This window comes from Ranitomeya variabilis, chromosome 3 (assembly GCF_051348905.1).
Source record: "Ranitomeya variabilis isolate aRanVar5 chromosome 3, aRanVar5.hap1, whole genome shotgun sequence".
Taxonomy (NCBI): domain Eukaryota; kingdom Metazoa; phylum Chordata; class Amphibia; order Anura; family Dendrobatidae; genus Ranitomeya; species Ranitomeya variabilis.
In genome coordinates this window covers 664,482,935-664,496,959 of record NC_135234.1, presented here as the reverse complement: position 1 = coordinate 664,496,959, position 14,025 = coordinate 664,482,935, and the positions used below count along the sequence as shown (strand labels likewise).

General features: G+C 40.0%; 1 protein-coding gene across 4 annotated transcripts in view; it reads right to left on the bottom strand.

The window, feature by feature from the left end:
• Positions 1-11,382: 11,382 nt before the first annotated feature.
• VDR (vitamin D receptor) overlaps positions 11,383-14,025 on the bottom strand; it is a 194,086-nt gene continuing 191,443 nt past the window's right edge. For all 4 annotated transcript variants that reach the window (XM_077297888.1, XM_077297886.1, XM_077297889.1 and 1 more), the window contains one exon: positions 11,383-13,977. In XM_077297888.1, coding sequence (XP_077154003.1) covers positions 13,724-13,977 — 254 coding nt within the window. In that variant the 3' untranslated portion in view covers positions 11,383-13,723. The remainder of the gene's footprint in view (positions 13,978-14,025) is intronic.

The following is a 14,025-nucleotide window of genomic DNA, read 5'->3' as shown; positions in this document are numbered from 1 at the left end:
CTTCCATCCTAAATATTCTACTGGGATTATTGAAAAGTGTTTAGGACCACAGGAGCTCAGTCACAAATTGGAAAGTATGTAAATGGTCAGATGTTTCTATAGTACCAAACCTCCACAGATATAAAAGATATTCCCAACATAGTAAATTATGGATCATAAGTTACTGATTGCTGAGAGTCTGACTACTTGGACCCCCAACGATCCCAGATCTCTTGCAAAAGAATGGACAGGACATGCACAACCTCAACTCCATTCATTGTCTACATGAATGCCAAAAATGACCAAGCACTGTGCTGTACATTCTCCGGCAGTCCCATAGACAATAAATTACATGCTCAACTCCGCTCCATTCAAGATAGAGTTCTGAAGAGTCCAGGTCCTTGGCTACAGAGCCCTATTCTTGGGACTATTGGGGACTTCATCTTCTCCATCTGGTAGTCTGATAGAAGGGTCTAGGATTGATGAACCCCAGGGAAATGTTACGTGCGTGACAGCATTGTGACAACCTTAACATGTGGTGGTGGAGGAGGGATGTTGGTGTTGTTCTTTAGTGGTTGTCTTAGGTCCCTCAGTTCCAGTGAAGAAAAATCCTAGTACTTCAGCGTACCAAACATTTTGGACAATAATATGCTTTCAACTTTGGGGAAGGCACTATACTATTCCAATATGACTGTACCCTGGAGCATAACAATACAGTATTGAATCTTAGGCAGGGTTCACATTGCGTTGGTGCAATCCGTTCAATGCATGCGTTAAACGGACTGCACCAATTCTAGTGCCTTTTAAAGATCGCGTTATGCGATCGCGATAACGCAGAGACTCCACCTACGCTATCGGTGACGGAGCCGGAAACGCTACAGCTCGCGTCCGAGGGTCCATCGCAGAATGTTGGCACATCGCTAACGCATGCCGAATATGACATGCGTTAGCGATGCGCTACATAATGGCAGTCGATGGGTGCGCTAACGCATCCGTTACATAGCGTTAGTGCTGCTGTGTAACAGATGCCGTCAGCGCATTGCCATTGACGCAATTTGAACCCGGCCTTATTATTATTAGGTTCTTTAGAAGGACGTATGTCTGGGATTTATTCTGATGGAATATAGGCTGAACTGGATGGACAAATGTCTTTTTTCGGCCTTGCTAACTATGTTACTATGTTACCCTAGTGCTCTAAGCAAGGCCCATAAAGGGATGATTGGGTGAGTGTGGTGTGGAAAAACATGAGTGGTCCACACAAAGACTTGATCTCAACCCTATTGAACACCTTTGGGATAAACCAGAATGTAAATTGCAAGCCCAGATCTCTAATCCAACATCAGCATCTGATCGCAAAAATGCCCCTCTGGAATAATGGGCAAAAATTCACACAAACACCTCTAAAAGTTTGTAAAAAGCCTTCCCAGAAGAGTAAAAGCTGCAAAGGTGATACACTCGCTATTAATGCCTATGAATTTAGAATGAAATGAAAGTTTAGGTTTCCTAATAGTTTGGTCCATATTGTGTAAATTCCTACAGCTGCATCTCAGGATAGATTGTAGATGTGTCTGTAGACCTCTGCAACTTTGGACCAGAGTTGAGTGAATATGTTCGGAAATGATTGCCGAATCTGAATTTGCTATATCCGTGCCATATTGGTACCCTATTCATGACGAATTTATGTTTGGCGATCGGATCCGAGCATATTCTTTCATTTCAACTCCCATTGACTCCAATGACATTCGACTGTGTTCGGCAAATATTGCAAATACAATATTCACCGCCGATCGTAATCCGAACCGAATTTTGAAAAATTTGCTCAACTCTACTTAGGACAAGGCATTGCATACCATTATAATATCTATTTTAAAATTACCACCTTACGTAAGAGTCTCCACATACATTAAACAGAAATGTTGCAATGTGTGAAGGTAAAAAAAAATCATTGAACTGGAGTGTTTCCTCTCTCGCTTTTTATCGTTATAGTGAAGGACATTTGATCAAGTGTTGGGAACATTTACAGTCTTCAACTTCATAAAACGGAGAAATATACAAACAAGAAATAAAAATGACAAGAGGCGAAAGTCACAAACTAAACACAGTTTATTATAAACATCAAGGGCACAGGCATCGTCAGGTCCCTTTTACTGTTGGATTAGACTTTAAAAACATCTCACAATCACAGCTGGAAAAGGCAAATAAAACACTTCAGATTTCTTAAACCAGAATTATAACATCTATAGATAGAAATTCAATCTTTCCTGTATAAAGTGCATAACATTAGAACATATACAATCTATTACACCAAAAAAGACTTTTTTTTTCTTTTTTCACAGTAAATTTTACCAAAATACATACAAATAAAGCAACAAATGCTACCTGGATTGTAAGACACATTTTACATTTGTACAAATAATGCGAGTTTATTTGCTTCGAAAACATTTCAGGTATAATGACACGGGAAGGACGGTCTTTTTTATCGGGTGATTAAAGCAGCTAATGTACTAAAGGTCTTAAAGGAACAGTATGACACATAGTACACCTCAGACAAAATAATGATCTACCAATGTTTACGTGTAATTTCACTTTCATCCCTTATATCATCTCAGCATTTACTGACACCTCAATCCTGTTATTAAGAATAATGGCTTCATCCTCATTTTGTACCACTTGAAGAAGCCAATAGGCGAAACATGAATTGGGGTATGAATATTGTAGATGTCTGCATTGTGATTGTTGGAAATATGCTTTTACACTTTCCTTATTTGGGGAGAGGTGTGGGGAGCAGTTAGGTTTTTAATAGCTTTGGTGTGTTCAATTAATTGTGTGCGGTGATTCTTACACTTGTAGGCCTTATTCAGACATCTGACTTTTTTAAAGTCAGATTTGATCACTACGTCCATTTTTACCATCAGAAATTTTTTTTGTGTGCACACAAAAAATATTGCAAAGCTTCTCCTACCCAAAACAGACATCACACGGGTTAAACATGGATTGCAACCATGTGTTGTCCATGACTTTCATAGATTTGTATGGGTGATCCATTAGGACCAACATGGACATGTCTCTGCAGTTGTATTATAATGGGTGTGGGTTCTGCGAAAAACACGGATTCTACTGTATGACCAGTGAATGTGTATTCAATTTAGCTTTTTTTCATCTTTTAAAGCGTTTTAATAGCTGCACATTTTGGTTGCATTTTTATTTAGTTGCGCTTTTAACATTAGAAATCATGTTATTCCAAGATGCCCCTCACAGCCACAAGTTGTGATGTAAAGAAATAATACAAAACAGAAGCATCACTAAAAAACATAATACAAATAAACAATCTTTTTTTTTCCAACTTTTTTTACACCATACCTTAATTTAATAAAAAAAATAAAAACAAAACTCAAAAAAGCAAAGATAGTAGATAAGAAGTGTCCCCGAAAAAATGCAGTATATATTGCATTTAATATTGTACTACTGACGCAAAGCGCAAAACACCACCAAAATTGCTGCAAGCACCAAAACAATGTTTTTATTAAAGTCAACCATTCATTTTTTTCATTCAATTAACAGCCGTTTACACCATTTTATTATCAATTTAGTGGATATAAAACTCTAAATAAAACTGACCAGTTGACGGCTTTTCCGTGGCATTTGGCTGCCATGTGCTGAGATACAAGCTCTGTTAGGTGACATATGTATGTGTTAATCTCTCCTAAAATTAACTAACCATGGACATAATTGGCATAACACATTATATCTTGATTTACCTAAAGTAGAAGCAATTTTATTTAAAATTTATAGGACAAAAATGTAGTTTTGAGCAATTTGATACACACTGCCCTTGTCTGGCATCCAGTCCGGTCTTCTATCACAGCAGGCCTACAATTCTGTGCTCGGAGTCCTCTGCTTGGCATCTTGGGTTCCTCTTGTGCTCCCCAGACCTTACATTGTCATGACGTTGCAGGACAACTCACATCATGATGCCATGCTTATTAAGTAGGCCGTATGAGGCGTCACAACAGTGAGGGGCCTGGTAAGTGCCAAAAACACACAAAATACTGCGCCAAGGATGCCGGCGACAGAAGATGGAAGACTAACAGTGCGAGTGAGTGGATGGATGCTGGACCAAAGCAGCACAAACAGAATCGCTCATCTCGTAGGGACAGAGAATTACAATTCCTACTCAATAACTAACGGATTCGGTCTGTAGAACACAGGCTGTCATAAAATAGCAATGACCAAGTTAAACCCACAATTTAAGATGTAAACAAGACAGTAACTGAAAAGGAGCGATACATTCCTCATGTCATTTCTTTCACATACTCTGATCACTAACTAAATCGTAGACTGATCGGTAAATAACAAGTACAATTCATTGGGTTTCATCAAAAAGTGATACGACTGTCAAGATGTTCATCAATGGATAACTGAAAGTGGCTATTTCCCTCTATTTAGCACGGTATTGTGTCTTTCTAGTTAGTGTTTTACCAGACCTGACAGTCTCGTTAATTATTATATTTATGATATATTCTTTTGACAGTAAACTAGTTCAAAGTAGAATTATTTTATGTTCAGGTAGTGGTGGTAAAGGGAATGTATCAGAAATTAAGTTATGTTACTTTAATTTAGGCATGTAGAAGACATATAAGGCATTTCTTTAATGTTGTAACTTTTTATTTTTAGTTGTACTTGCATATTTCGGCACACATTTCCTTGTATATAGTGCAACAAGATGTATATGCTTTATGACATCTGTAAATAAGTGGAATTCCATGGAAGAAAAGTTTTCCATAGACTAGTACTGATCTTCCCCCGGAGAGCAGAAAGCAGGCAGTAGCAGCTGCATAGAAGACCTTACTGAAACATCAATTTTTTCTCGTAGGCAAAAAATGGACCAAATTTCAACAGTGTTGTGTCTCAGATTTTCATCAGTGATTGGCAGTATGTCAGGATTTTCCATCACTATGAAAACAAATATTGCAAAGCTTTGCCAATAATCAAGGGAGCCTTGTCATGTAAAATAACACTATTAACAAGAAGATATGGGGTTAATCTGTACATTAATAGTGTTATTATACATGACAGATTCCTTTTAAAACAGATTGCCCACTGATTGCAATGCGTGCCGTTAGTGATTTTTCACAGACCTATAGATTTGTATTGGTAATTTTAATCTATGACTCAGATCAAAAATGAACACATGGTCCTGTGAACACCCATGTATAAGGCTATGGTCACACTAGCAGTATTTGGTCAGTATTTCACATCAGTATTTGTAAGTCAAAACCAGGAGTGGGTGATAAATGCAGAAGTGGTGCATATGTTTCTGTTATACTTTTCCTCTGATTGTTCCTCTCCTGGTTTTGGCTTTCAAATACTGAGGTAAAATACTGACCACATACTGAGAGTGTGAAAGTGGCCTTATAGGTACGTGTTGCATCCATGTAAGTACTGACTAATAAACATCTTAAATCCTATTTATGCATATTGTTCCTAACCTGACCTTTCCAGGTATACTATAAAACTGCTACAGACAAAGGTTAAATTATTGGCACATATATACAATTTGGCCTATATATACAGACAAATACAGTAATCCTTTGAATTAATTTGGCACAATTCTCATCAGTTACTGTTTCCAATTTCAATAATGTAAAAACACGCTATGATTAGTGAATAGATTTAATCAAATCGATCAAATTTAATCAATGGATTAAGAACACGCCATATGGCCAATATCGGCGTATTAGAAAAAACTGCACACCTGATGTAGATTTCTATAAAGAGCCCAGATATATTACAAAAGAGATTCATGGAAAAGAAATATCCAACACAGATTCTTAAAGACGCATTCAAATGTACCGGTAAATTAAGTCAGAAGATATGTTCTGAAAAGAGGAACAAACAGGATCAAGAATTCGAGAAAAAAAATTAGAATTTTATCACTACTTTCAATCTATCTAATTGGATCCTGAGAAATATGTTACAGCACCACTCCAGAGTTTTTTGTTGTTGTACCGTGGGAGTGGTGCTTTAAATACAATTCCCCTGCCCTCTGTCTTATACTCCACTGCCGCCGCCTTCATCGTTTTCCAGTGTCGCTCCTGTCGGTCTCCGGCAAAAAGCGGCCTGCCAGCTGCTTCAGTGTTTCAAGCAACTGTGCAGAGGTCACTTTTCAACACAAGTCTATGAGAATCTCGTTCTGGCTCTCATAGTCTCGCATTGAGAGCTTGTAGCATAGCCTCTGACTTCCAGTCAGCCAGAAGCAGTCCTCACAAGATGGCGCCGTGGGACAGGAGCAGTGCTGAAAAACGGTGAAGATGTCGGAGTGTGAATATATGACCGGGGGAAGGGAGTTTACAGTTAAAGCACCACACCAGCGCTGGAAAATAAACTAAAATGTTGGAATGGTGCTTCAACCAAATACTGACCCATAATCAGGAATGATCCGATTCTCACAAGGATATTACCTGACAAACCTAACCATCTTCCGCAAAAATATGAGTTTAAAAAATTAAGTTGTACCTAGCAGGATAAGAACAATACAATCCTCCGAGAATCTATCTATTAAATCTACTCACTCAACACAAACTATAGGAGAAAAAAAATGCCTTTCTTGCGGCATGATAAAAACACATTGCAAAGCATTCAAATCCACAATCACCCGAGAGATTTTCCCTATAATGCAACTTTTAAATTGCAATATCAATTACCGTATATACTCGAGTATAAGCCGAGATCTTCAGCCCCCAAAAATGAGCTGAAAGTGCCCCTCTTGGCTTATACTCGAGTCATGGAAGGCGGGGGGGTCGGCAGGTGAGGGTTAGCGACGACGGTCACATACTCACCTGCTCCTGGCGCTCCTGACGCGGTCCCTGCGCGGTACCAGTGACCGCTCAATACAGGAAGAAGCTGCGGCCGCCGGAGAACATGTTTCCGGGAGAAGCTGCCAGGTACCGCGCCGGGAGCAGGTGAGTATTAAATATTCATCTGTCCCTCGTTCCAGCGTTGGCGCCGCTATGTCTTCCGCGTCCTCTGTACTGACTGTTCAGGTCAGAGGGCACGATGACGTATTAGTGTGCTCGCCGCCCTCTGCATGTACAGTCACTGCGGAGAGACGGGACGCTGAGGAGCAGCGGGCAGCGACGAGAGGTGAGCGTGTCATTTTTTTTTTATTGCAGCAGCAGCATTATATGTGGCACATTGTTATATGGAGCGTCTATGGGGCCATACTGAACTGTATGGAGCATTATATGGGGCATATTTGTATATGAGCATCTTATGGGGCCATAATGAACTGCATGGAGCATTACATGGGGCATATTTGTATATGGAGCATCTATGGGGCCATAATGAACTGCATGGAGCATTATAAGTGGCACATTTGTATATGGAGCATCTTATGGTGCAATAATGAACTGTATGGAGCATTATATGGGGCATATTTTGTATGGAGCATCTTATGGGCCCATCATGAACTGTATGGAGCATTATATGGGGCTCCTGATTCAATATGGATATTCAAAAACACTTAACCTACTGATGTCTCAATTAATTTTACTTTTATTGGTATAAATTTTTATTTTTGAAATTTACCAGTAGCTGCTGCATTTCCCACCCTAGGCTTTTACTGGAGTCATTAAGTTTTCCCAGTTTTTTGTGGCAAAATTAGGGGGGTCGGCTTATACTTGAGTATATACGGTATGTAATTTATTTATTACAATGTAACTGTAATCTTCAACATATAGAAAGAACTATACATCCAGTACATAAAAGGAAAAATAAACGCAGACAAAACATATGAAATTAAATAATCACTCTATATCTAAATGTTTGATGGAACATAATAAAGATCTTAGCTGTTTAAAATGAATAGTAATAGAACAAATATCTGACAGTACTCCGAATCGTTACCAAAAACTCATCAATCGTGAATCCTACTGGATCTTTAAACTATTTACTTTAGCACCGGATGGTTTACATGAACGCATAGAAAATATTAACTAATGCAACACTAATATTAATCAGTATTCACATTATCATTTAGTGGGAGTATAACGATACCATTAGGTCATCCAGTACGATACTGGAGGGGACTCTATGGATCTTTTGATATATAAGATTATGTAATTTTGTTTGTGTGTTTTATGTTTTTTTTTCTGTTTTCCTATTTGCATGTACAATGACTCTGGCATGTGAATGGTGTCCCAATACCAACACAATGAGACACGGCCAGAATTAACCCTGAAACAGCAGGTGTGGCTCCCTGGATGTGTTTACGAAGTCACTAAATGACGTCAGTACTACGTCCTATATATATTTTCAATTATACTACCAAAAGGCTTTAGTGATGAATATAGTTAATGGAACAGTGCAATACTATATATTGCATTTATAATAATTTCCTTTATGTTTTTTTTATTGCATATTTTGTGCTTGTTACTTCACATGTTAATCTGTCTAAAGAACGGGCTATTCCCTGTTTTTAGTGTACCTGATGAAGGGGTCTGATCGATCCCAAAACGTGTGGTTAACTAATATGTTATTTTCTTTACCCTTGTAGATACCTCATTCCTGGCAGCGCTCATTCATTGATTGCCCCAAAACATTCCTTTTTTATTTGTTTTAAGGACACAATTTTAAACTAAGGGACCAAAGAATTTTTCATATGAAAGATAATAATGTATCAAATATGTTTGTAGTAAAGATAAGAAAAACTGACCCAATACAGACAGAGAATCCAAAACAGATCTGTATGCAGAAAAGCATTAAAATCAGATGTTACAACACAAGAAATGTCTGGTTCAATATCATATGAAATTGAAATCCGCAGTGTAAATGCGTCCTATATCTGTCCAATATTTTACAGCAGATGCTAAACTGAGCATTAGGGCTCGTTCACACGACCATATTTTCGCTCCAAGTGCTGTCTGAGAAGAAAAACAACCAATGTTAGTCACTGGGGCAGTGCAGATGAGTGGGGTTTTTTTTTCACGGATTGTATCTGCGTGAAAAAAAAAAAATCACAGTATGCACCTGCTTCTTCCATAAATCAGATGAGACTCGCCCATTCATGTCTATGGGTGCGCAAAAAAAAAAAAATCGAATGTTGTACAGAGCTGCAGTAAAAAATCTGAGTTTTAGGGATACAATGCAAATCTGTAACATAGGAAACTATAAATGGTCACTTCAATTATTAATAGCTGCTGCTGTAATAAAAAATGATTGCATAAGGATGACAATTGAGAAAAAATCGTCCCACTTTTCTGGATGAAACGCTGAATGATTTTTTATCGGCTCACATGAACCTGCCCTTAGGGCTGTCCCACACGTCCAGATAATTCCGGTACCGGAATAAATCGGTACCGGAGTTATCCGTGTCCGTGTGCCTGGGAACTCACGGAGGCCATACGTGCGGCACATGTGTGCCGCCCGTATGGCGAGTGGGTACCACACGGAGCGTGTGGTACCCACTCTGCATGGTGCTGAAGCTGCGATTCATATCTTCCCTGCAGCAGCGTTTGCTGTAGAGAAAATATGAAGAATAGTGTTAAAAATAAAGATTTAGGTGTCCGCCGCCCCCCCACCCCCTGTGCGCCCCCCCGCTGGTCAGAAAATACTTACCCGCTCCCTCGCTCCTTCCTGGTCTGGCCGCGCCTCCTACTGTATGCGGTCACGTGGGGCCGATCATTTACAATCATGAATAGTCGGCTCCGCCCCTATGGGAGGTGGAGCCACATATTCATGACTGTAAATGATCGGCCCCACGTGACCGCATGCAGGAGAAGCCGCGGCCAGACCAGGAAGCAGCGAGGGAGCGGGTAAGTATTTTCTGACCAGCAGGTGGGCGCACAGGGGGTGGGGGGGCGGCGGACACATGGATCTTTATTTTTAACACTATTCTTCATATTTTCTCTGCAGCAAACGCTGCTACAGGGAAGATATGAATCGCGGCTTCAGCATGATGCAGAGTGGGTACCACACGCTCCGTGTGGTACCCACTCGCCATACGGGCGGCACACGTGTGCCGCACGTATGGCCTCCGTGAGTTCCCAGGCACACGGACACGGATAACTCCGGTACCGATTTATTCCGGTACCGGAATTATCTGGACGTGTGGGACAGCCCTTACAGAGAGAGAAATCCATGGCAATGCCAGAAGAAATCCAAAATAGATAGGGCACGCTGTGGACTTTAAAATCTGAAGGACGCTCTCAAGTTTTCCTTACATTTCTTCCCTGGAGTGTATTGGTTTTTTTTTTGTTTTAAACCACTTTCACTTGCATTATAAAGAAGCCTCCATGCTGAAAATCTGCCAGGAATACACGACAATGCAGAAGCGGTCACATTATTTACCATCAGGTGGACTTTAGGCTCTCAATAGAAAACATGTAAAAGAATAAAATTAGATAACAACAGTACTTTCTACTGATCAAAGTCTAAGAGTAATATATAAGGAATCACTGATAAAGACTCCAGTCTAGTAAGTTACATGGACTACAAACGGCTCTGGCTGAAGGTGATGTACATGTGATGGAGGCCATTATGACCAGAGCTGTCCAGTATACAGTACATGAGATCAGTGGACATATTCACTATGTACTAAGTGCCGCTTAATATTACTCATCTGAAAGAAGCGACACAATCCCTCCAACAAATAAAAGAAATCCTGAGCCGCTTCCCACCAGTGATAGTCTGCGACAGCCCCGGGAGTGCTCTCCATTCTTCAAGATAAGAGATATAACAGAGTAAAGGCCCCGTCTCACATAGCGAGATCGCTAGCGAGATCGCTGCTGAGTCACTAGTTTTGTGACGCAACAGCGACCTCAGTAGCGATCTCGCTATGTGTGACACGTACCAGCGATCAGGCCCCTGCTGTGAGATCGCTGGTCGTGTCGGAATGGCCTGGACCTTTTTTTGGTCGTTGAGGTCCCGCTGACATCGCTGAATCGGTGTGTGTGACACCGATCCAGCGATGTCTTCACTGGTAACCAGGGTAAACATCGGGTTACTAAGCGCAGGGCCGCGCTTAGTAACCCGATGTTTACACCCTGGTTACCAGCGTAAATGTAAAAAAAAAACAAACACTACATACTCACCATCTGATGTCCGTCAGGTCCCTTGCCGTCTACTTCCTGCTCTGAGTGCCGCCGTACAGTGAGAGCACAGCACAGCAGTGACGTCACCGCTGCGCTCTGCTCTCACTGTACGGCGGCTCAGTCAGAGCAGGAAGTAGACGGCAAGGGACCTGACGGACACCGAAAGGCGAGTATGTACTGTTTGTTTTTTTTGGTAACCAGGGTAAACATCGGGTTACTAAGCGCGGCCCTGCGCTTAGTAACCCGATGTTTACCCTGGTTACCTGGGTGCTGCAGGGGGACTTCGGCATCGTTGAAGACAGTTTCAACGATGCCGAAGTCGTTCCCCTGATCGTTGGTCGCTGGAGAGCGGTCTGTGTGACAGCTCCCCAGCGACCACACAACGACTTACCAACGATCACGGCCAGGTCGTATCGCTGGTCGTGATCGTTGGTAACTCGCTATGTGAGACGGGGCCTTTATGTGGAAAATCTACCAAGAGGTCCAAGAATATGAAATGCTATATATTGGTGTTCCAGAAGTAAAATGATTATTATTTACCACATGTTGAGGATTTTCAGACCCCATATAATGTTATAAAACCAGCGACCAATGGTGTTAAATTTAAAAAAAAAAAAAAAAAAAAGTAAAATCCCATACAGCCCCTTTTACCTGGTCCCTCTCTCGTCTCTGTTTACTGGACTCCAATGATGACAAGAGGTATGTACAAGTGACCGCTGCAGCCAATTACTTGATATAATGCCAGTGACTGATTCCATCGGTCACATGTTGGAGCAGTATAATGTATCTGGATCCAGTATACCGTAGACCAGCGGCACAGAAGCAGCAGAATAACAAAGGTGAGTCTTATTTCTTTGATTTTAAATCACATTAAACTGTAAAAAATAATGGGTTTTTAAAGAATACCCATTTTTTTTTTCCATAAATCAATAGTGCACATGAAAATAAGCAACTTTGTAATATACTTTATCAAAGAAATCCGCTTCTTTCTCCTCCTGGACTGATACTTCAATCTCAGAATATGTATTCAGTGAAAACAGATTTCCCCATTACTGAGATAGGAGATGACAGTCAGTACTCATACAATGTCTGTATATGCCTCTAGCTCCTCTTCTCCATAGAACATTATAAGCACCAGCTGTCAGTAATAGGGAAATCTGCATTCGCTGAATACATATTGTGCCTGTGAACTGAGAGTGAAATATAAATCCAGGAGGAGAAAGAAGCAGATTTTTCATGTGTACTTTTGATTTATGAACTAAAAATTAAAGTGATGATTACTCTTTACGTGAGAATGTGAACACATTACCGATATGTTTAAACTTTAAAGTTTTATCTTACTATTTGGTGCAGTTTTGGTAGAATAGAAAAAGAGGATGAAGACAGGTATGTATGAATACACTGTAAGAATTTCTGCATACAGTCCATTTTGATGCATTAAAAATATACCTCTCAAATTGTAATATTTTTCTGCATACAGTCCTGGCGTATTAAGGTTCTAAACACTAAGTTGTAAGGTCGTGTTATCCACGAGAAGCATTGTATGGGCGTTATACAGCAGCGCGTCAAGTACCGGACTTCTGCACAGTCTTATTACTATTCCTTTTGCATAAAATGTGATCTTCTTCATGAGCGTATGTTCACACACAACAGATACTCCTGAAACTAAAAATCTATTCCATACATCTGAATCAAGTTGTGCATTATGTATTTTCCAACCACATTCAGCTATAAGGAATAATCACAAAAATTCTGTCACATGTCGACATGCCCTTATAAAATACTGCAAAGCACCATCAGGATGAATAAAATCCCAATTTTACTCACGAGTATTTGTCTTTTCATATAGAAAATGGTGTATATAGCAGGATGGACCCCTAACGTTATTCAGCATCAACAGATCAGGGTCTAAGGTGATGTGTGCAGCAGCATGCAACTGTTACATAGCAAAAATACGGCCTTGTCTTTTCTTTCAAAAGTCATTTATGTTAAAATATAATCATTTGCAATCCGAAATATACATTTTCTCACATTTACACATAAAAGGTGCTCACATGTGGCAGATTGGTTGCAAAAGTTTGGGGTCCATAGACCAGGCTATAGTACCAAACAATCAAATCTTGCCGCATGAATACAAGTAGGTAGATCTGTCTGTCTACAGTTATATCACACAGGTATATATGTCTGTCTACAAGTCTGTGTGCATTTATATATGTTTTATAGATACTTTAATTATTATTTTTTATATATATTTACACTATAAAATGTCAATTAAAGATGTTAAGGCTTCTACAGTCCTTTAGATTTGAGTAGATGCAAAATTAGCAAACAATGGCTTTAGTACATAAAAAAATCCTATAAAAGCTAACTTTATCAAGGATGACACATTCTGACATTTGCTGTCTAAAAGGCACAAAAACATGGCAGAGCTTCTCATATTGAAACATTACATCAAGAGCTTGGCAAGGGAATGTATCCCAATTTGCAGCAGAATTACAGAAAGCGAGCTAAGCATCCATTTTTTTCCTTGTCCCGATGCTTCTTAAATAGTATGCTCTATATACAGCTGCAGCTAACCATCTCTTGTATAAAGACTCCCACCTTACCATATAACCTAATTCACACCCAACATAGTACGGTATTTTTATTCTAATTCACTCATTGCCGAAAACTTCCAATACAAGTGGGGTGAGCTGCATACTGTGCTCCGGCTGGAAAGAGAGAAAGCGATACTGTTTGGAATGCTCTTCATTCAGGCTGCGCAGGTCCGCCAATTTCTGGATCATCTTTGGGTACAAGAGACGACTTCCCGGAGGTGGATGTTTGCAGAGGATGTAGGTCTGCAGAATGGAGGAAAGACGATCCTGGATTGCTTCAACGAGCGCTTTGTCTTGGACCCCTGGACGATCTATAAATCACACAGTAAATATCAGTGCAATCCCGAAAAAATAATTTA